A 24,565-nucleotide genomic window follows, 5' to 3' on the forward strand; every position below is an offset into this window, starting at 1 on the left:
GATGCAATATTACTTATCAGACCCACTTATATCACTTACCGCTCCAGTGATTTTTGCTCAGAGATAGTTGGGGCATTAAGGCAGCTTTCTCTGTCAGTGGCACAACTTTTTGAAATGAGCTGTAAAAGTATTTTAAAAAATCAGCTCCTTGCCATCATTAAGGTTCAGTTCAGAGCAATGATCCTATGACTTTTACACTATAATTTTGTAATTCACATTCCTTGTCAATCTGTAATGGATTTGGATTGTGTCCATTATTGTAAACCTCAGTCGGCTACATTGAAAATGAGGCCTTGTCCCTCAACTGTACGCCGAGTTTAAATAAAGGTGATGATGATGATGACGATTAACTCATTTGGCTGGGGACCCCCTGGAACCCCCTCAAGGACACCTGGGGGGTCGGACCGTTTGATGAGATTTAGACTCTCAGATCCAAAACTTGCTGTTTTGATGTTGGTACCATAGGAGAGATAACAGGTAAACCTTGATCAAAATAACAATTCTTTAATTAACCCATTAACCTGAGATGACTCTTAAAAAAAAATCTAAATCCTAACATTTTTTTTGAAAAGAATGTAAAACATTTTTTTTGTCAAGATTTTTCAAAAATAGCAGATCTACAAGCTCATATCGCGGCACTCGGTGCCGCGCTATGAGCTTGTATATCTGCTATTTTTGAATAGCCAAAGAAATCTAAAGTGACACACCTGTAAGGGTCCATTTGGTTTCATTTTACGCTCTCAAGAGTTAAAGATCTTTTCTATAAGGGTCCATTCATTCATTTAGCAGGGGGACCACCTGGAACCCCCCCTCAAGGACCACTGGTTGGTGGTCCTCGGACCACTGGTTGAGAACCACTGCAGTATATGTCATAGGGGTTCAGAGAGAGAGAGAGAGAGAGAGCACAGCACTCTGCTATTATCTACTGACATGACGGTACAGGTGGAGGGCAGGACTGACCAACGGATCACACAGATGTGACAGCTGTTCTCTGCTCTCTCTGTCTCTCTCTCTCTCTCTCTCTCTCTCTCTCTCTCTCTCTCTCTCTCTCTCTCTCTCTCTCTCTCTCTCTCTCTCTCTCTCTCTCTCTCTCTCTCTCTCTCTCTCTCTCTCTCTCTCTCTCTCTCTCTCTCTCTCTCTCTCTCTCTCTCTCTCTCTCTCTCTCTCTCTCTCTCTCTCTCTCTCTCTCTCTCTCTCTCTCTCTCTCTCTGCCTCATGTCACATGCTGTCAAAGTCTTCAGCCTTCCATCTGTGTGAATGTATGCCCCTCCCCCTCCCTCCCCCCACTCTGCTTATCACTCCATGACCTCTCACACTTTCTCTCTCCCACACCCCCCCCCCTCTCTCTCTCTCTCTCCCTCGCCCAAGGCTAACTCCTCTGACTCAGTCTTGTGAATCACCCCACCCCCCCCCCCCTTCTCCCCCCACGAGCACCATGGTCTCCGCAGGCGTGTGCGTGCGTGTGTGTGTGTGTGTGTGTGTGTGTGTGTGTGTGTGTGTGTGTGTGTGTGTGTGTGTGTGTGTGTGTGTGTGTGTGTACAGTGCCCCAGGCGAGCATGTCACTGGCTGCACTGGGGTCACGGTATGCGACCCGTCTCTTCATCCCCCTATCTTCCTAACTGGGGGTTTGGGGGGGGGCAACGCCACACACACACACACACACACACACACACACACACACACACACACACACACACACACACGCATACACGCATACACACGCACATTCCTGTACATTCCTATACATTGTTTATGCAATGCTTTGACCTCACGACTCCTGACTATACTGCATATGCTGTACATGGGATATATCAAATTATTGATGTGTGTGTGTGTGTGTGTGTGTGCGTGTGCAGGGACAGGGCCAGGGGGTGGAGCTACAGTCCTGGGCAGCAGGAGAGCCGTCCTTCACTGCAGAGCTGGAGCGCCTCATGGCCTACATGACCACACCACAGGTATACCGATGGAGCTTTTTGCATGAAAAAAAACAAATTTCACCCACCTGTTTTACACCCTGTAGACCCTGTGATGTGACTATAATGTTTCTGACCTGTGCACAGAACACCGCACGTCACCCGCGTCAAAAAGACCCCTCCAACTGGTTATCATCTCAGCGATTGATCACTTGAGTTAATACCCTATAACACTGGTTCCCAAACACTGGGTCGGGACCCATTTGTGGGTCGTGGACACATTTTCATGGGTCGCGAGTAAATATCCCTTTATCTTTTGTTTCCTACATTTTGATTTAATTATTATTATTATTATTATAAGATTTTTTTATGAATACATCAAAAATCTAAGAAATCCCATACATTAAACAAATGTTTAAGAAGTAGTTAAAATATCGCGACGCATTGTGAGCTTGTAGATCTGCTATTTTCACTAAACTTTTGGGTCTCGAGCTGAAAGGTTTGGGAACCGGCGGCCTACAAAAGTCATTGACTGGGGTCCTCTAGCGGGCCTATACTTATTCCCCTCCCTTTTCCCTATACACCATATCTCTACGCTGAAAATAGACGATCTACAACCTCTTGTAGATTGGCAATTTTTTTAGGAATACATTATTTATCTGTCAAAAATGCAATATCGGTATCGAACCAATGTAAAAATAATATATTGGGCCGCCAATGGCAATAGTGGTTATAGTACATACCACGTATAGATTCTAATGCAGCATGACAGTGAGTTGTGGATTCAATTCCCGAGCCCGACGACCTTTGCTCTCTCTCTCTCCCTGTTTCCTGTCACTCTTCCACTGTACTATCCAAATAAAGGCAGAAAAGCCTAAAAAATGTAATAATATATTGGGTTTTAGACAATATTTTATTTCGTCTTTTCGAAAGAAGCCTTTTGTGATGACGAAGGCTGGAGAGTCAATCTGTGTTTTCTGGAGAAGCTTTAAAAAGGGTCAACAAGTTGGGGAAAGTAAAAATACAACATTTACATTGTTTGTGCATCAGTAGGCCTAGTAAATCAGATAATAAGAATGCACTATTTATTAGAAGTCTGCATCTGCACCCGGAATAACTGTTATTACTGTTTAACCGGTGTAAGGTAAAACCTACTGGAAACTTATATTGCAATATCGGCATCTGTATCGGTTAGGGATGCACCGATATATTGGCCACATATCGCTATCGGCACGATATTTGCTGTTAACGGCCAATATCAATTATTGTCTCCGCCAGGAGACTATGTTTTCGTTCTCGTCCTTCCGTGTGTCCGCCAAGCTAACATTGGTCAAGCTCCACGTGACACGTGACAATATGTTGAAAGGGTGTGCTTTGATTGGCTAGCGAGACGCATGACGAAATAGAGACCTATAAATAGGTGTGTCACTTAAACAAATCATTTATATTTTTTGAAGTGAGCCTCCATCAGCCAAGCTAACATTGGTCAAGTGACACGTGACAATATGTAATATTGACAAGACTAATGGAGAGTATCTTTTCCTCTCCGTCCGTCTCTGTATGTGTCCGTCTGAGAACACCTAACATTGGTCAAGTTTCACGTCATTTATATTTTTTGAAGTGAGCTTCCATCAGCCAAGCTAACATTGGTCAAGTGACACGTGACAATATGTAATATAAATAGGTAAGACAGGATTAATCAGGAACAGTACTGGCGGAGACCTGTGCTCCGAGGAGCACATTTTCTAGTTACTCTCCGCCAGGAGAGTATTGTTATCACTGCGTTTTCACTTTCTAAACATGACACACCGATTGGTCAAGCCTCACGTGACACGTGAAATACTGTGATCTGATTGGCTAGTGACGCCACCGGGCCTATATATACATGGCATCACTCTGACAGTGTCTCCGCCACTGTCAGAGTGAGGTAAGACGGGAACCATGAAATGGCTGCATGGCTGATACATAATTGGCAGATAGGACAGATAGGACATTTATATAGACAGGAGGGATATGACATAGGACACTTATACAGACAGGAGGGATAGGACACTCACACAGACAGAACGGAAGAGGACACTTACCCAGACAGGTTGGATAGGACACTTACATATACAAGAGGGATAGCGACCTACTGTATAAATACATGTGTCACTGTGATAAGCCAGATTCCAATACCGAAAATCCGGCCACTAGCTCACTCCCAGACCTTCGAACCGGAAGTAGTCAAGTAGTCGCGGTCCAATTGTTCCTATCTGTCTTATTGGACAGATAGGACAGATAGGACACTTATATAGACAGGAGGGATATGGCACTTACATAGACAGGACGGATAGGACAGGAGGGATAGGACACTTACACAGAATGAACGGAAGAGGACACTTACCCAGACAGGATGGATAGGACACTTACATATACAAGAGGGATAGCGACCTTCGCGACCTTCGAACCAACACAAGTCTTCTGGCGGAGAGTTGTGCTCCGAGGAGCACTTTTTCTAGTTATTATTATTTTTGAGCGGTGCAACCGCTCCTATAAGAGGGTTTAGGACCCATCCGTGGTGAAAGTTTTTCTTTCCGTCGTGAAAATGTGTCTTTCGCTGTGACGCCATGCTGTGGAAAACACGCCCATAGGCTAATAAAAAATCACACCCATTGTGACATGCTGTGATTGGCTAGCGAGACACATGATGAAATTAACTTCAAACTTCGCAGACGCGCTGCGATTGGCTAGCGAGACGCATGATGAAATTAATAATAATGTAAAAAATGTAAGCACGTCACTTCGCAGGACGTGCTGTGATTGGCTACCGAGATGCATGATGAAATTAATAACTCACACTGGGTGTGATTTTTTTTAATGTTACGCCTAATCTAAGATTCCAGCCTTAGCCAAGAATTTTTACACAACCCTCTCTGGTATTTTATAATTTCTTGTTTGAGCTGTTGGAAATAACTAGGCTGCACTTGGTTGTTAAAGTCCAGATGAAAACAATATGACTGAAATAATTAAGATAAAACTGATTGGGAATATATATTAAAGAAAAATCTGATTATCTGTTGCCTACCAAGCTGTTATTTCATATAATTAATATTTACTAACTAAATAAACGAATATCGGTATCAGTTTACAGTTTACACATTTACAGTAGCAGACGCTCTTAATCCAGAGCAGTTTACAGTAAGCAAGGACACAAGATAAAACATCATAATACACATAATACATCAAATGCATAAAAATAGTAATCTAATAAAATGGTAATACATAAGTAAACCAATAATCTAATAACAACTAATACATACGTAAACCAAGAACCTATCGTCAGCCTACATTGAAACTATACACACTGTAGGATGCCAGGCCAACAATGACCTGGCATCTGTCTACATAACATGCTATCTAAGTTACATTTTAGCCTTTGCATGAGAAGAATTTCCATATGGGTGCATCCCTAGTATCGGTCAATTGGATCATGCAGTTACTCGATAATCGGATATTAGCCAAAATGTATGGTGCATGACTATCTATTTTTGCTAAATGTTTGCCTATATTATGAAATGCCCAGGATAGGGATGCTAGGGTTCATGTGGTCTAATGGAATGACACATCTGATGTGTTTTCCCCCTAAACATTCAGACTGGCCTGTCGCGCTTACAAATGATTCCTCTCTTAACCCATTAAGACCGGGGAACGCATCCATCCGTGTCATTTTAAGATTTCTTAGGGCTATTCAAAAATAGTGAAAATGTGTGCAAATCTTTGAATATATATTCTACAAACAGTTTTTTGAAAAAACTTTTATGTTGCTATGATATCAGTGGTGCTCCAACTTTTCCATGTCAAGGACCCGCCAAAATTATATGTATTTGGCCGCGGACCCCCATCTCAAAATATGTTGTTCTAGGGACCCCCAGAAGCACAGATCGGAGATAAAAATGTATATATATATATTCAAAGATTTGCACACCTTTTCAAGATTAAAACCAAAAAAATAGCCAGAGAAATCTAAAAATGACACACAGATGCGTTCCCGGTCTAAATGGGTTAACCCAAAACAACACAGACAGAACCCCAACCACCATGCTTTACTAGTATTTCCTCACAGGCAACATAGTGCAGCGCTGCTAGCGGAGCCAGAAACCGTGCAGCGCCGCACGACAAGGAAAACTATTTACAACGCTCACAAACACAGCTGTGTCTCGAGGCCGTTTCTTTGTGTTTTGGTCCAAGTTACACAAGTTGGACCAAAACTTTGCTGCAGTTACAGTACTTGCTTGTGATATAAAGGGGGGGAGCGGGGGGGACTGACAACTGTGTGATACTTTGTTGTCATTTCGGGACAAATCGTGCCTCTCTCCTCCTCTCCACCCTCCCTGCTTCCTACGCACACACGATAGTAGTCTGCAACTTGCATCAGTTGTTAGATATATATTTTTTTGTTTATTGGGCTTTCGCAGCACCAGATGCACCAGAGCTAGCTTTTGGGATGGGATCTGAAACCTCACACTTGTGCTGTAATAAAAGTTTCTGATTCTTATTCTGTGTCGGGAGAACAAATTCTAAACTAGTACACAGTACAGTACAGTACGCACCCGGCCATCGGGTGAATAATAATAGGCTATTGGGGCGATAAAAAATATGATGATTTTGTCGTCTTAGTCAATAACCTGTGATGACTTCCAATTCAAGTTTGAAATTGTTGCTGTCGGGCACTGGCAGAAACCTCTCATCTCCATATTCTAACCTTTTGTGTTTTTTGTTGTTGTAAATTAACGCCCTTCTTGATCAGCGTCACACAAAAGCATCAAAAGTAGCAGATCTGCAAGCTCAAAACGCACTTGTAGATCTGCTGCTTTTGCTATTTTTGAATCCTAAAAACTAACAGTTTTTTTGGACGCACCGGAGTGAGGTTTCCACCTGACAGAGACGAAGTATACACAATGAATATAAAAGTGAAAAGGGATTTAGGAGTTTTTGGCAACACTAAGTGTAATATCGAGAGAGAAAAAAATCCATGATGTGTGGTTTCTATAACTCTCCATCTGTGGGTGGGAGGTTAAGACCTCTGCATGCATGCACAGCCAGGCCAAAACAAAGATCACTAATTCCCAGTGGTGAAAAGTAACTAAGTACATGTACTCAAGTACTGTACTTCTGTACAATTTTGAGGTATTTTTTACTTTAATGGAGTATTTCCTATTTTCAGTACTTTTACTTCTACTCCACTACATCTCAGAGGCAAATATTCCATTTTTACTCCACTACACTTATTTGAAAACTTTAGTTACTAGTTCTAATGCAGCCTGTGTATATTTAGATTGTTACTACGAAACATACATTAACCACTTCAGCCTTATATATATATATATATATATATATATATACATACATTTCGGCCATATGAAAATAGCCGATCTACAAGCTCACTTGTGAGCTTGTAGATCTGCTATTTTGAAGATATTCGAAAACTTTGTGAAATGGGACATTCTGCATAATGAATACTTTCTACTTTTGGTACTTTAAGTACATTTTGATGCCAATACTTTTGTTCTTTTACTCAAGTAAACTTTTAATTCCGGACTTTAACAGAGTATTTCTACATTGCAGTATTGATACTTTTACTTAAGTAGAACATTTCAGTACTTTTTCGACCACTGGCTAATTCCCACCAGGGTCTGCCTGGTACTCAGCCTCGTCTTCACTGACTCCCACGCAGATCGGTGTCTGTCCCTCAAAACAGAACAAAAATGAATATTCTCTCCATGAAGAGAGAGAGAGAGAAAATAAATAAATCAACCTTTGGCGTTGGATATCATCTCAATGTACCATTTATTTATCATGGATAATGATAAACTGCCATGACTTTTGGACGGTTCAACTTCTCACTATTAATCTAATACGCCATAAGTATTAGTTCAACAGTTGAGTCTGTTTGAAACATGTTGCCCTCTATTTGCAGCCGGCAGTAGCAGGCATAAACGTATTTTATAAGTACAGTAAATGTATGCCTATATTCAATCATAAAACTATATGAAAATGACTTATATTTACCCCATATATAGCATATTGTCTCTGTCGGGTGAAACCCTCATTATATCCAAACACAGGTACTTTGCAGGATTGAAAATTCAAAAACGGCAAAAGTAGCAGATCTACAAGCTGAAAACGTGTTGCTTCGCGCCACGTTTCAAGCTTACGGAGCTGCTACTTTTGATGCTTTTGTGTGGCGCTGTAGTATGATCAAGTAGGATGTTAAACCATTCAATCCGGGAACGCATCGCTGTCATTTTAAGATTTCTTTGGCTATTCAAAAATAGCAGATATACAAGCTCATAGCTATGAGCTTGTATATCGGCTATTTAGAGCTTGTATATCGGCTATTTTTGAATAGCCAAAGTGTAAAATAATGCGTTTTTTAGCTCAAATCAAGAAGTGACACAGATGTCTTCCCGGTCTTAATGGATTAATTTACGAAAAAAATACCAAAAGTTAGAATACTGAGATAAGAGGTTTCTGCCCGACAACAGCAACGATTATTGTCGAAAAGAGATACTGTTACCACTTTCGTCTTGATTCCTAACTTGTAACTTCCTTATTTCACCATGTCTCTCTCTCTGGTGCCTTAATTGGCTGCCTGTGGTGGTGTTCCGCCCGCAGGTGAACTGCTCCAGGGTGCTGGTCCCAGGACAGTCCCAGGTCGTCTCACAGCATCGGGCCTCTAGACCCGGGGTGCTGCTGGTCCCAGGACAGTCCCAGGTTGTCTCACAGCAGGCCCCCCCTGGCGGAGGAGGACCCACAGAGGCTTGGCTGCTGTGCGCTGAGGACTGGCTCCTTCCAGCCGCACACTCACCATGTGTTGCATACTCCTTCAGGTGTGTGTGTGTGTGTGTGTGTGTGTGTGTGTACGTGCGCGCGTGTGTGTGTGTGTGTGTGTGTGTGTGTGTGTGTGCGCGTGTGATGCAATGCTTATTCATTCATATCACTGGCGTAGAGTTGGCATAAACAACGTAATGCATATTTAATCATGCATAGAATAATCTCCCTACAACTTATCTGCTTCATTTATTTTTCTTTTTTTTAAATCTCTGTCTGCCTTTCTGTCTTTGTCTTGCTGTATTTCACTCTCTCTCTCTCTCTCTCTCTCTCTCTCTCTCTCTCTTTCTCTTTCTCTTTCTCTTTCTCTCTCTCTCTTTCTCTCTCTCTCTCTCTCTCTCTCTCCCCCCCTCATTCTATATGCCTGTCTGTCTGTATCTTTCTTTGTCTGTCCTCCTGTCTCTCTCTCTTTGTATCTCTTCTTTGTCTCTCTCTGTCTCTCTGTCTCTCTCTCTCTCTCTCCCCCGCATTCTATCTGTATGCCTGGCGGTCTGTATCTCTCTTTGTCTGCTCCCCCCCCCCTCTCTCTCTCTCTCTCCAGTATGGATGGGGGAGATGCAGACTTTCTAAAGACCGCATTAGGGCTGGGATGTGAAGTCCACAGATTCGATCCCGGGAGTTTGAACGCCGCCGCCGCCACGCCGTCCAGTAGCGGCGGTCATCAGTCCCCTGCTGCTGGCGGTGGCAAAAGTTTGTTGGCCGGTCGCCACGGTGACCACGGCGTAGGAGGAGGAGGCGTGGTCACACACCACAAGATGTGGCTGGAGTGGCGAGTGGCGGCGCCGAGACGCAATCGGCGGCGGCACCCCCGGAGGAGAGGAGGAGGAGGAGGAGGAGGAGGAGGTGCCTTGGGTAGCGTCTCTCACACACTGGCAGACATCATGGAGGCGCTGGGACATCACACGGTATAACACACGCACGCACGCACGCACGCACGCACGCACGCACGCACGCACGCACGCACGCACGCACGCACGCACGCACGCACGCACGCACGCACGCACACACACACACACACACACACACACACACACACACACACACACACACACACACACACACACACACACACACACACACACACACACACACACGTTCGGTGACAAACAAACAAACATACCTTACAGCCTCCTCACCCCATCTTACCCACAAAGAACTCTCATCACTTGTACGTTCCCATAGCAACAGGGCTCTGAGCCATCCCTGGCTGCCATGGCAACAGTTTTTTTCAAGTCAGTGTCAGTGACTCTGCACTGCTGTAGTAGCGGAGCTGTGGCCACTAGAGGGAGCTATGAGCCCACATATTGTGCTTGTTTGGATGCTGTGAAAGGAAAGGAAACTGTTTCTGGCATGTTTTTAGTCCAGGTGCTTCTCAAAAAACATTTTCATGTCAAGGACCCCCACATTGGTGTGTGTTTAACCGGGGGATCCCCGTCTGAAAATATTTTTGCCAGGGACAGCTAGCGTAGCAGAAGCTTTGCGTTAAAGGTAGGGTAAGTGATTTTCTTTGGTTAAAATAAGTGTTAAACAGCTATATATTCTGATAGTACTCATTGCTATAGAGTGTTTGTTCAGTAACAGGAGTCTCTCCAGCTCTTTATTAAACAGAAAATGCGTTGTCAGGTCGGGATACCTATTTGATCCAATCAGGATAGAGAACTCAGTCAGGATACAGATTAAACAAGTACTATTGGAAGTAAGAGATGAGAAGACAAAATTGGAACTGGAACATTCTAAAAATGAAACTGATGAATGAGTACTCTTTTCCTGATTGACTGGAAATGTGTCACCTACCTGAAAATGTAGGTATGTACAGTATGTAGAAAATCACACCCTGTGTGAAGGAAGCAGTGAGAGTTCATCGAAGTCATTTATCTCACTGCTGTCAGAGAGGAAACTTCTAGCATTGTGTGTGTGTGTGTGTGTGTGTGTGTGTGTGTGTGTGTGTGTGTGTGTGTGTGTGTGCGTGTGTACAGTCCTGGCTTGCACGTGTGCAGTGCTGGCTTGTACATGTGTGTGCATGTCTTTATGTGGCGCATGTGTTGCAACGGTGCGCCTCGCAAGTCTGCATGTTACGCGCGTGTGTGTGTGTGTGTGTGTTCGCCCCGTGCACATGTGCAGAGCTGGCTTGTGTGTGTGTGCATGTCTTTAAGTGGCCCATGTGTTGCAACGGTGCGCCTCGCAGGACCGCATGTTCTGTGTGTGTGTGTGTGTGTGTGTGTGCACGCGCGCACTTGTGCAGTGCTGGCTTGTGTGTGTGTTTGTGTGCATTTCTTGAAGTGCCGCATGTGTTGCATCTTTGCCGTCCGCAAACATATGGATGGACGGACTGACACAGACACAGTCAAATGTAGAGCGGCTGGCACCGCTAAAAAAACACAAAAATATGGAGATAAGAGGTTTCTGCCCGACAGCAACATTATATTGAAAGTCTATGGTGTTGGATGGCAGCCGCACAAAGCATCTGAGGCACTCTGACTATTATAAAACTCATGTCATGAATTCACCAACGTGTTTCGACTCTAGAGACTCAGAGAGTCTTCATCGGTGTATAGTGAAGTGAAACTTCACATTTTGATGACTAGGGAGAAAATGTCAACAAACATAAAAAACTAAAAATCCATTGATGGGAAAAAGGCGTACAATTACAGTAGCCTGTGTACTTCTGACCGAAGCTCTGTATAGCAGTGCTTCTCAAACCTTTTCATGTCAGGGATCCCCAAAATTATATGTATTTGGCCGCGGACCCCCATCTCAAATATTTTGTTCCAGGGAGTGGGACCCCCAGAAGCAAAGATTTGAGTTAAAAATGTTCGCTTAAAAAAAATAAATATATATATATATATATATATATATATATATAAAAATATATATATATTCAAAGGTCTGCACACCTTTTTCAAAAATAGCAGATCTACAAGCTCGGTGCAGTGCTATGAGCTTGTATATCTGCTATTTTTGAATAACCAAAGTATAAAAGGTGAAGATTATTGTGATGCTATGTTAACACATTTTGCTGGGGACCCCCTGAAACCCCCCCAAGGACCTCTGGGGGTCCCCGGACCCCACTTTGAGAACCAATGGTGTATAGACAATGACATGTATGACAGCAGTGAGAGTACCTAAAAAAGTATTTTTTTATTCCAGGAATACACTTCATCTAAGTCATTTATCTCACTGCTGTCAGAGAGGAAACTTCTAGAATCTAGAAGTTTTCTTTCTGCTGTGTAATTCAACCAGATTCATTATGAATGCGTTCTGGGAGACGGTGGGGTTCGTTGCACAATACTGCCAAAGTAATAATGCTGGCATTTTCTTGCTGAATATTACCATGACATCACAGTTTGAAATTTAGTTTTTTGTTTAGAATAAAGATTTTTTTGTCAGTGGTGTAGTAGTAGTAAAGAACCACACATCCCACAAGTCTCCCTCTCCCTGTCTCCCTCTCAGCTTACCTACTGTCTGTCTCTCCTACACTGTCTGTCTCTCAGTTTTCCTAGTGTCTGTCTGTCTCTCCTACACTGCCTCCTTCTCAGCGTATCTACTGTCTCTCATTGATGTTAAGAATGAATACAATACACTTATTCCACATAGTCAATTCAATCTTTATTTCAGACTCAGGGTCCATAAAACAAGACAACATGACACTTACACATTGCTAAAACTATATAAAAGCAAAGAAATAAAACAAAACAAGACATAAAACACATAAAACAAGAAAACAGTCCAACTACAGCTGCTCACAGTCTGTAGAAGCTGTTGCGCCAATGTCTCCATATCATGGAAGAGAACCGAGTAGAACTCTTGATATGGTTAATTAAAATCTTAATAACATGATTGTCATGTCTCTTCAAGACGACATATGAATTTGTACATTAAGTTTCTTAACAGGGCTTGACAGGTAGGTACCCCCAAATTAGCAAACAGCTGGCTGGCACTGTGCCATCTTGGTACCCTCACCAGCAACCGCAGAGCATCATTATATGCTACTTTGAGTTTTTGCATGCTGCTAGCCTTATAATTACTCCATAGGTGAGCCGTATACAGAGGTGTACAGAAAGCTTTAAAAAGTGATACCTTGACATGTACAGAACATTTGTGAAATTTCCGCATTAGTATGTTTGCCTGGGCATACAGTTTGCATCGTTGTCTATGGATGTCTTTGTCATCTGTGAGATCATCAGAGATACAGTGACCAAGGTACTTGGTCACTGTCACACAGATAGTATGTTGCTACTGAGAATAAAATTAGGGAATACAGCCCTTTTATCCTCTTTACTTCGCACAATCATGATGCTACTCTTTTTGGCATTATACTTAATATTAAATTCTATGCCATACTGGGAACAAACTCTCAGAAGCTGTTGTAAGCCTGCACTGTACGGGGAAAAGATAATTAAATCATCCGCATACATAAAGTGGTTGACAACAGAATACCCTATGACACATCCAGTATTACACAGGTTCAGATTCCTAGACAGATCATCCATGTATAAATTAAACAATAGGCGAGATAAAATCCCCCCTTGCTTAACACCATTAACTACATAGAAATGTTCAGACACAGTATTGCCCCACTTCACCTGCATAGTCTGATGTGCATACCAAAAGGCTATAATGTACTTGGGTACCCCTCTTTGGCACATTTTGTCAAATCATTTGAAGTGATTCAATCTGTCAAATGCTCTAGAAGCATCAATAAAACACAAAAACATGGTGGAATTATGGCTTCTATATTTTGCTATAATGTCCTTTAAAGCAAATATACACATATCAGTACCATGTTTCCTTTTAAAACCAAACTGGTTGTCTGCTGTGGTAATATACCTATCCAACCTGTCCAACAGGATTTTCTCCAGTACTTTGGAAAGAATGCTAGCTAAAGCAATAGGTCTGTAATTATCAATGCTATTTATTTTCCCAGCATAGTATCTGTGACAAGGTGGTGAAGGGAAGACATATCTTACATATTGTATTTTTTTTTGGAAATTGTAGGCCTCTGTCTATGTGCGTACAGAGAGACAGAAAGGTGGTTCGTGAGTAGAGCTAGTGAGGGTGGGGGCTTTGGGCTCCTCCTCGCATTCAAAGTGCAGGCCGCTCTTTCTCTCTCTCTCTCTCTCTCTTAAAGCTTAAACCTAGACTATCAATCATGAAGCTTGTCAAGTGGTGGCTGGCTAGCAAATTCTATATGGCCAGAATAGCAGAATAGCCAAAAAAACTGTATATAGCATTACACACATGTCAAACTTCGGGTTCTTTCTAGTTGACCTTTCATCTCTCAGAAGTCTAGGAATAATAATGGTCCAAGTTGTCCTCGGCGATGCTGTAGCTGCGCTAGCTTCACTCTCTACCGTAGCGTAGGCTAGCTTCATTGTCCACCTGGATGAAAGGAATACATGCATGCAAAAGTAGAGAGTATGGTAATAAAAGAAAATATTTTTCAACAAGTACAGATGGACTCTGGATATATGGAATAAATCAAAGCTCCGCACTTATTGTAAGATAAAGCATGTCTATTGTCCAGAAAATTATGTATTGTACATTTGTCAAAAAAGAAACGAAGCCTATGTGCTCAAATCAGGGCTGGCATACTTGGTCTTCATATTGAGACGGGTAGATATGTAGGCACGGCTGAGGAGGATAGATTATGTGGTTTGTGTGATCTTAATGAAATGCATTTTGTTTTGTATTGTCCATTCTACAACTCTATCAGGCAGAGTCGTTTTAATAAGGTAGATCCTAAGTATGAATTTGTGTGGTTGGATGACTCAGAGAAACTGAAATGTCTATTTCAACAAGACATTTTTTCATTTGCTTCATTTCTTGACAAGGCCTGGTCAATGAGCAGGAGGGCCATTTACATGTTGTTCTTATTTTGTTCATATAACTACTGTATGCATGTATGTATGTCATTCATTCATTCATTCATTCATTCATTCACATGCAGGCCAACTTAAATAGGCTACATGGAATGGAATGGTGTCGTTCTGTGAGTTACATTCCCTCAAGGCCTTTTTTCCTTCCTTTTGACAGCTCTATGCTCATTGAAAGAATGTTGCGTGACTGAAAATGGAAGCCTAAAGTGGCTTCCATTTGCAGACATGCAGGCCACATTCCTCCAGTTATTTCTCACGTTGTTTGCTTCCGTGTTTGCAGGGCTTTGATTGCAAATGAGGCCACTGAAGACGTGTGCGTTGGATGTGTCCTTGGCCACAAAACTTTAAGACAGATTTATACTTTGTTGTTGATGTTGTCGATGGTGTCTCTCGCCCAACATGAAGACATGTTTGCATTTTGATTCTGATTCTGAAACAAGCAGTGGTGTAAAGTAACTAAGTACATTTACTCAAGTACTATACTTAAGTACAATTTTGAGGTACTTTTACTTTACTGGAGTATTTCCAATTGTCTATACTTTTACTTCTGCTCCACTACATCTCAGAGGCAAAAATGTTACTTTTACTACAATTATAGTAATACTATAATATAATAATATATATATATAGGAATACTTTACAGATATAAATTATTATATCATAAAACATACATTAACCTCTTCAGCCCATAGGCATACATAGGCTATTTGAAAATAGCCGATCTACGCGCTCACAACGCGTCGCTATGCTTGTAGATCGGCTATTTTCAAACATTTTAGTACTATTACTTTTGGTACTTTAAGTATATTTTGATGCCAATACTTTTGTACTTTTACTCAAGTAACATTTTGAACACAGGCCTTTTACTTGTAACAGAGTATTTTTATGTGGTATTGATAGTTTTACTTAAGTAAAATATCTGAGTACTTCTTCCACCACTGGAAACAAGTAGCAGCAATATTTCAATATTAATTTCTCTCTGTCTCTCTTCCCTGTGCGTTCAGGTGGACTTCCTGTACGCTGACCTTCTCAGTGCAGAGTGGAGGGTCTTCCAGAACTGGCTGGAGCTGGAGACCCTCGGGAGCGTCCACCACCTGGTGGCCACCGCTCACCTGCAGTGGGCGGGGTTCGAGGTGGGCGGGACCGACGAGGAGGTGCTCCGCTACTGGTTCAGCGTGCTGCAGGGTCTTAGAGCCTCCGGGTTCCGGCTGGTCCACAGCTCGCCACGGGGAGAGGGACGCGGCGTCCTCAAACGGACGGTGGAGAACGGACACAGCTCCTCCTACACGCTCAGCTGGGTCAACATGAGACACTGACACACACACACACACACACACATAGGCCCCTTTTCCACCCAAAAGAACTTTGGTTTCTATAACTGGTTCCATTCTTGGAACCTTGGTGCGATTCACGGAACTGACCAGCTTGCGTTTCCACCCCCAATTCAGTCAATCAGATATGCTGCCCCCAATTACTGGCAGCATATCTGAATGGTTAGAGAGCCCGCCTAGGGAGCAGGAGTCCCCAGTTGCCCCAGGGTCGATTCCAGGCCTTGCCAGCAATGCGTCGAATATGACCGGTCATAAAGTATTTCTCGGTTCCAGTTCCGAACCAACCTTTAGGATTCTGAACAAATTCATTTTCAGTGGAAACACTCTGAACTGATTCAAAATTAGGCGGTTCACGTAGTTCGGTCCAGTGACGAAAGAGGAACGCCTCTCTTGTGGGCAGGCAGTCAAAAAGTTGCGACTCGAGGAACGTTAACTTTTGAAAAAGAGTTTGTTCCTGTTCACCAAAAAGAACGAATCACCTTTAACGAATTACTCTCAAACGACCTAACACTAACGCACGCACGCACGCACGCACGCACGCACACACACACACACACACACACACACCAAAGGAAAAGGGGGATCATTTTCGCATAATCAGGTGAAGATTATTTCAAGAGCTTTTTAATATATTAAAATTAGCACATGCATGAGTGCATATCAGGAGTGCACAAACACAGGACAATCAGACTCCATTAATCATGTGATCCAATCTGAGCATGTGTATGTGGACCCGCGCAGGCACGCGCACGCGCACACGCACGCACACAAGCACACACGCACACGCACACACACGCACACGCACACGCACACACAAACGCACACGCACACACAAACACTAAATGTATCCAAAGTCCACTTCTAATGATCCCGTTGCAGTGACCTTAGGAGAACCTGGGAGAAACAAAATGTCATGGTATTTCTTTTTTTAAAGATGAGTTATTATTGTGATACCGATGAATAGGAACTATTTTGTGTCATTGACCTAAGCCGGAACACAATCGATTGATCGGTCGTTTAAATTAAACATGCTCTGAAAATGCTCGTGGCCCACTCATCTGACTGCTTATTCGGCTGCCGTGTTAAGCGGTCAAATCTTTGCTTCTGGGGGGTCCCTGGAACAACATATTTTGAGATGGGGGTCCGCGGTCCAAATACATATCACTGATTATAGCAACATACGTTTTTTCAAAAAACTGTTAAGATTTAGAAGACATTTGTAGAATCCCCAGAAGCAAAGATTTTATTTTCAAATGTTCGCTTTACAAAATATGTATTCAAAGATTTGCACACATTTTTATAATGTTTCAAAAAAAAATAGCAGATCTACAAGCTCATAGCGCGGCACTCTGGGCCACGCTATGAGCTTGTATATCTGCTATTTTTGAATAGCCAAAGTATAAGATAATGGTTAAAGTGGTTAAAATCTAAAATGACAGATGCTTTCCCGGTCTTAATGGATTAATTGGCTTTACTACCAAACTTACCAAAACGGTAAGCTTGGAGCAATGTTGAAGGCAGGCTGCCGAATTCTTTACTGGTGCAATACTGTGGTAAACACCTTCACTGGCAGGAAGGAATTAACACTTTTCTAATCTACTTTTCTTTTAAATTCCACAACAGGGCTCTTCAACAGGGGGTCCAGGACCCCTAGGGGCTATAGGGGCTCCTCAGAGTAACTACAGGGGAGCCGCCAAATCTTTGCGTGATATGATTTTCTTTTTTTACATGAACCACTTGAACCCTAGCATGAATAATGTAAAACTGTGCATTAAAAACATACTGAAATACAAGATCTGACCGTAGATATGACTTTCCGTTTTGCTTTTGCTACCAGTTTGTATTACTATGCCTTTCAAAGACATCCTAGCGATTTTGTGTGAGGCCTGATGATGACGATGCGTTTCACATTGTAACGCAGGCATCATCAGGCTTATACAAAGCTGCTAATAAATATGTTAGAAATAAATGAGTAAATTGTGTTTTTATACCCCGCAGTCCATGCAGATTTAGACTAGGATCAAGAACATAACGGGTGTAAAGTCAGAAGATGTACAATACATAGGTTTTTTTTTTTGTTCAACTTACCCTACTTTTAAGTTGTCTTATCACTTATGTCTTATATCTGTTCCCGGGCTTGGGAGCCGCGTTTCGGGCTTGTGGATCTGCTACTTTGGGATCCTTTTGTGTGATGCTGTAGTATGTTCAAGTAGGGGATTCATTTATGAAAAAACAAAAAGTTGAAAAATGTAGTTTCTACCCCCAACAGCAACGATATCCTACCTCAGTAACCCAGGGACCACCTCCCTTGTCTAATATTAAATAATTAAACTTCATAATGCAATAAGACAGCCTTTGCCACGTTTTAAGCCCCGTCCACACCAAATATTCACAATGCAACTCGTTTGCAACTTGCAACCAGCTGCAGCGGTCTGAATTGCAGGTCGCCTCAGTTTTGTCGATTCTGTTGCAAGTGATTTGCAAGTTGCAACGAGTTGTGTTGCAAATCGTTGGTGTGGAGCTGGGCTTTAGAGATAGGTCACATAGAGGAAAACAGGAAGTGTAGAGTGGTGATGGAATAATATATAGGGACACACATGGCTGACTGTGTGCATAGTTCAGACCAGTTGAGACAATAAAGCAATAAAGTGAATGGAGAAGAGAGATGTCATGATTCAATTCAGGTTGCATTAATCAAGTAAGCAGCAGGCACACAACAGTCATAGAAACATTAATCAAATAATTAACTTGACGCTTAAGACGAAGGTATCGAGATATTTCAATTTGCACATTTGTTATCCCTGGGCCCACTATTTCCCAAAAGGCCCCTCTACCCCAGGCCCACTTTGCAAACTGAAATTGGACATGTTTTTTATAATCTGTGAATAACACATTCAGAGAAACAGGGGGGGGGAATTGATAGTGAAAAGTGTTTGTCTGTGAGATTTTATCCAGAGTATGAACGAATATAATTGATGTAAAAATAATAATGATCTTGCACCTTTTAGGACTAGTTTTTTGTTTTGTTTTTAGTGAATGAGTGTGTTTGTAGGCTATAAGTGAGTCTACAGTACAGGCTACCCTAGCCTATAGTGATTATGTTTGTGCCTGTGTTTATTTATTATGCTCCAATCTAAAGCTGACAGTGCAATAATAAAGTTTTTATTGTGCAAGATGACACTCAAGCCTATATTCATTTGATTTATTAGTCAGACAACTATTCCACAATCTCTGAATGCTATATAGAGTCTGGAACTACAACTCCCGAAATCCGAGAGAGGAAGCTGGCACTTCCGTTCACGAAAATATATTTTAAAATATCTTTACATTTTACTTTTTAATTTCCATTTCTGCTAAGCAGCAAGCTAAATACTCTTACTGTAGATGATTTGTATTTATATTAGGATACATTTGCACGACTGTAAAGACGAAACGGAAATGGAGAGGAGGCTCCACATCCGGTTTATATTCTAATCATGATCAGAGCTTCCGAGTCCCAGACTGTATGACTGGAACCATTAGAAAATTGTGGGAGGCAACAGTCTGGTAACGCAAGACTAGGGGGGCGGGATCACTGAAAATCACGGCACCCCGTCTTTAAGAATACTCTAATCACTTTACTTTAAAATATTTTCCAAATATTTTATTTTTTAACATGTTGGACAAAATAGCCAATTTTACATCGAGGTGCCAAGATGTCCCTAGTGCCCAGCTATCCTGTTATCCCTGCATCATACCACAAACAGCCTAACACGTTAACTTTAAGATGAGGGCAAAGCAACTAATTTCATTTGACAGCTTCAGTCCATGTGGGACTTTCATCAGTGCAAATTGCAATAAAATATGCAATACATTCTCAATCTCATTACCATGTACACATTTTAATAATTAACATTTCTCTATGTAGCCTATTGGCCATCATTCCCATTTTCATTCTTCAATACTAATGATCAAATAAAACAGATAAGGCAGGTGAAGATCAAAATATACTAAAATATGTACCTGACTGGGGAGCCAGTTTACTTAATTAGCACATAGATTGGAAATAGGGGTAAACAATTAACCTGACTCTGTACAATAAGCTAACAAAAGCTCATGAAATGATGAACACATCTCAGTTAAGGTCTCAAGTTGTTTGCAGCTGCAAGGATAATGAGGTGGGAGCAGGGGTCATCACCATGGCAGCTTGTGATGGACATTTTCATTAATATTTCATTTTTGCCACGGACATGCAAAATAATCATCATACCAAAAACACATTGACCTAGCCCTAAATGTATACTAATGGACCTAATGTGTCAGTGTCATAGGGTCTATTCTAATGTGCTGCGCATTTTAAAGCAATAGTATGTCTGCATTACTGAGCCACTTAACCACCAACAAATTAAATCCTAATTATTTTGGATAATAATAGTTGAGTCTCATCAGTACAGACAGTGCTTCAACCTCAAAAGGGACAGAAGGAGATCAAGTTCTACCAGCTAAACCCTTTGGTTTGTCACGGTACATCAGCTAGTGGATTCCATTAAGGTGAGGTATTCTCTGTTGGTGAGAAAGTCCAAGGCATGCACCCGTAACAATGGAAAAAGACACACCCTATACAAGCTACACTTGATTTGTTTTGATTTATTAGACATGATATGCATTGTGAAATGCTTCTCACGGAAACGTCAAGGATGCTTTGATCTATAAGCCCACACGACATGCAACGTGTTGTGAGCTTTTCATCATAACCTTTATTTCAACTCGGAATACAGTTGAGGGGCAGGCCCTCATTTTCAATGTAGCCGAGATATAACAATAATATCAACAGAGATACATATATACAATACAATATTAAATATATTAAATAATCAGAAGACAAAGAATACTCAAAATGTTTTCAAGAACTAAAACAGATACATTAAAAAAAAAAAATTAAAGCAGTTACAGTCTGGAATAAAAGTGTTGGAAACCATTGCCATAAATTGACCCAAGGAAGGCAGTGATCTAATTTTTAGGGACTTCTGGAGCTCATTCCAAGTAGATGGAGCACTAACAGAAAATGCTGCTTTGCCTATAGCTCTGTATGAGCAAATGGAACCTTGAGCGTTGGGAAATCACTTGAGCGGGTCTGGTAGGAGCTAGGGTTCTGCTCCAACATACCACAAATATAAGGCGGGAGCATACCTGAGATGGCTTTAAGAATGAAGAGATGTTTTGTTTCAAACAAGCTTGCAACATATTCTCAACATTCACATGTTGAAACGGATTTGAAATGTCAAACATGTCAAGCCTCTGACGTTGAGCTGCCAAGTCTCACCCTTTGAGAGTGAGAGTCGGGCCCGGCGCCACGGGGGTGCCTGGACCTAAACGTATAGTATAAGTATTTTACCTGTTTTGAGCAAAATCATGTAAAAGTTGTTGCATTCACAAATTCAAGCTTATTTTGTTTCAAACAAGCTTGCAACATATTCTCAACATGCCTATAGAGCTGGTCACTCTACTTCTACTGCTTTGATACAGGTAACCGACTGATGACTGGCTTAAAGCTATAGATAACTCTATGCTGGTGGGAGCTGTGCTGTTAGATTAGTTTGTTATTTTGTCCTTTTTATTTTGGGAGTATTGTCATATTCGTTCATTACAATAATATACATCTGGCCTAATTATCCTCCCTAGGTGAATCACTGCCCAGTGACAGTTTTGACAGCCCCTCTACACACCTCAACACCAGGTAAATTTAAATGCTATGTTAATTGTTTAAGCCCAATGTTAAATATATATATTGTAGATGGTAAATTACAACCTGTATCAGTATTAATGTCCAAACAAAACCTTAAGAGTTTTCTAATTCCTTCATTTCGTTTTCTGCGGTAGATCTTGACAAAACTCTGGTCAGCTGGAAAAGAGGAAGAACTGTACAAGGTACCTACATGAATGATTAACATTTAAAATATCAGGAATTCAATTTTGACAGTTTTTGTTTGTTTGTTTACCCGCCTGCATTATCGTTGGGACTACTACTACTATGCTTTAGGTCCTCTAGAAGAAATGAGTATAACCGAACGTTTAGCCGGAAGATTAAAATAAAAATGCATTAAAATATATTATGTATTTCAACAACAGTACATCTACTGTGGGGGGCCTTACTCCTGAACAGAAAAAACTAGACTCCACAATGAATTGGATAAAGCACAGCATATATCATACATGACCTGATGGTGTAAGAAGGTGTAATTTCAATGTGTTTTCTTACCCAGCAGAATATTGAAGCCACACACTGGTCCAAATCGGATCCAGAACTACACCAGGTAACTTTCAATTGACTGTAGCAGTGAGCAAAATGGGTTGCAATGGGGGTTTTCTCTCCCCCAACAGTGAAGCCGTAATCTGGGCCAAGAAAATGTCTGGACTCTACTCCACCTTTCAATTGACTATAACAGTAATCTTCAATGGTGATGTTGCAAGTATGATATGTATAGCCTAATTACCTTGTCTTTCACCAACAGGAAATCTTATCAGAGCTCCCAGGAGAAAGTCACTGGATTCCAAAAGGTACATTTTGATAAAGTTTGGAAGTCATCTTACTCTGGCAAAGATTTAATTGGGGAGAGATAATAATGTTGAACTTGTAAAACAAGTAATGTGTTAGTGTATTATTCTGTTTCATATCAACATAATTGTCTTCATTGCAGGTTGGCAGAGTGTGCGTTTTTTTTTTGCAATTTAGCTTCACGTTTTCTTTTTGTTTCAGACTTTTCACCAATGGCCAGATGAGTCCTTTCTACTTGCATGGACAGCAAGAGAGAGCTTTCAAAAGCACTGCCTTCTATCTGTCATCAATGGTAAGAATAACTTTGTCTGTGCTAGTTATTTGTTGATTGCTTATTCACAATGTACACGTGTGACTGACATATACTAGATAACCTCTGTAATGTCTACTGTCCGTCTGAGAGTTATTTGTCATTGTTTTGACTGCAGAAGCCGTTCAGAAGACATTTAAGGCAGGTACACACTGCAGGATATTTGGTCCGATTATGCTGTCTGGGACCTTTTTTGGCGCTCGCCGACAAAGCCCCCGATCTGACGCAGATCGGGCTGTGATCGGCGAGGTTTTGGTCGCTGTGTGTGCAAGGCTCTGCGAGAGGATACAGCCACGATAATAACGCTCGGTTTTCAAATATCTACCAGGTTAGATATTCGGCTATGTCCGCCGACTGGACATGAGACAGTATCATACAGTACAGTATGAAAGGGTCTGAGATAAATCTTCGAGGAGATCACATTACAGCAGCCACCGTGGCTGGGGAGGATCACTGGACCTGGCCAAACAGCAACAAACAGACCCTCCCCCGCAATATTACCGTTCAGTCTTGTTTTAAGTTAAACATTATAAAACTGAATGAGAGAGAGTGTGAGCTGTGTGTATTGTAGTGTGTGTGTGTGTGTGTGTGTGTGTGTGTGTGTGTGTGTGTGTGTGTGTGTGTGTGTGTGTGTGTGTGTGTGTGTGTGAGAGAAATATGTGTGTGCTTGAGCAGCGTGTCTGTCACAGTCTAGCCTCGGGAACCGGTGCCTTTTTTTGTTGTTGACAGATTTTGCGAGAGAAATAAGCAACCAGATCTATGAAAACAAGCCCAACAAAAGCGACTATAGGTTAGGCCACATGAGCACTTTAACCCTATATACAAATACATTGCATATTTGAAAATAGCCGATCTACAAGCTCACGTTGTAGATCCGCTATTTTCAAAGAAGAAAATCTTGAAATAAATTGAAAATTGTGGAATATTTTCCAAATCCACACAGAGCTTGTATGGGGGTCTATGGACAAATATTAATTTGGGGGTCCTTGCCATGAAAATGTTAGAGAACAACTGTTTCAAACAACAATAGGACACAAGGCCAAATAAGCAACTACACTTTCAAGTAACTTTACAGAAAAACAATCCCAAAGTCGCTTATAATAAGCGGACATGGCAACATTACCTGCTGAGCAGAGAGAGAGAGAGAGAGAGAGAGAGAGAGAGAGAGAGAAATAGAGAGCTGCATATACCACGGGAGACGTCGATTAAAATGAATTGGAATAAAAACAAATGTATGTATTGGGTCTGACTCTGGATAGCATCCTAGTGAACTATCCTACAGTGTGTAATCCCTGGTCGGGGATCAATCTATAGTGTGAAAACCACAACGATATATGAGAAATGAACTCCTGCAGTGTGTAGGTAATGCTTAACGATCAGATGAATCCCAGACCACTTTAAATGTCCTACAGTGTGTACCTGCCCTTAGAGCAGGGGTCTTCAACCTTTTCAGGCCAAGGACCCCCTAGCTGAGAGAGAGATGAAGCAGGGACCCCCTCTATATTGTATAAAATTGTGTTTCAGATTAAACTTTTTTTTTGTTTATTTGGTCTGCTCTTTTTTCCCTCTACACATATACGTCTTTGCCAAAAATTGCAGATCTACAAGCTCACAACGCCTCGCGCTGCGAGGCGTTGTGAGCTTGTAGATCTGCTATTTTTGGCTAAAGTTCTCCTTAGAAAAAGGGATGCTAGAGTTCAAGTGGTTAAGGTAAGAAAAAAATCATA

At 41.6% G+C, this 24,565-nt stretch overlaps 1 protein-coding gene across 1 annotated transcript; it reads left to right on the forward strand.

Annotated features, from left to right (window-relative positions):
• Positions 1 to 6,930: 6,930 nt before the first annotated feature.
• Positions 6,931 to 24,405, forward strand: LOC311061796 (putative methyltransferase-like protein 24; the record flags this gene model as incomplete). The annotated part of the gene is made up of 4 exons (XM_084080493.1): positions 6,931 to 6,957; positions 8,571 to 8,785; positions 9,328 to 9,691; positions 15,667 to 24,405. 4 exons carry the CDS (start codon positions 6,931 to 6,933, stop codon positions 15,976 to 15,978), a joined length of 918 nt encoding a protein of 305 aa, XP_083936619.1. The 3' UTR covers positions 15,979 to 24,405.
• Between the last annotated feature and the right edge of the window lie 160 nt (positions 24,406 to 24,565).

The sequence above is a fragment of the Gymnoscopelus microlampas genome (genome assembly GCF_963454915.1).
Source record: "Gymnoscopelus microlampas genome assembly, chromosome: 15".
Classification (NCBI taxonomy): domain Eukaryota; kingdom Metazoa; phylum Chordata; class Actinopteri; order Myctophiformes; family Myctophidae; genus Gymnoscopelus; species Gymnoscopelus microlampas.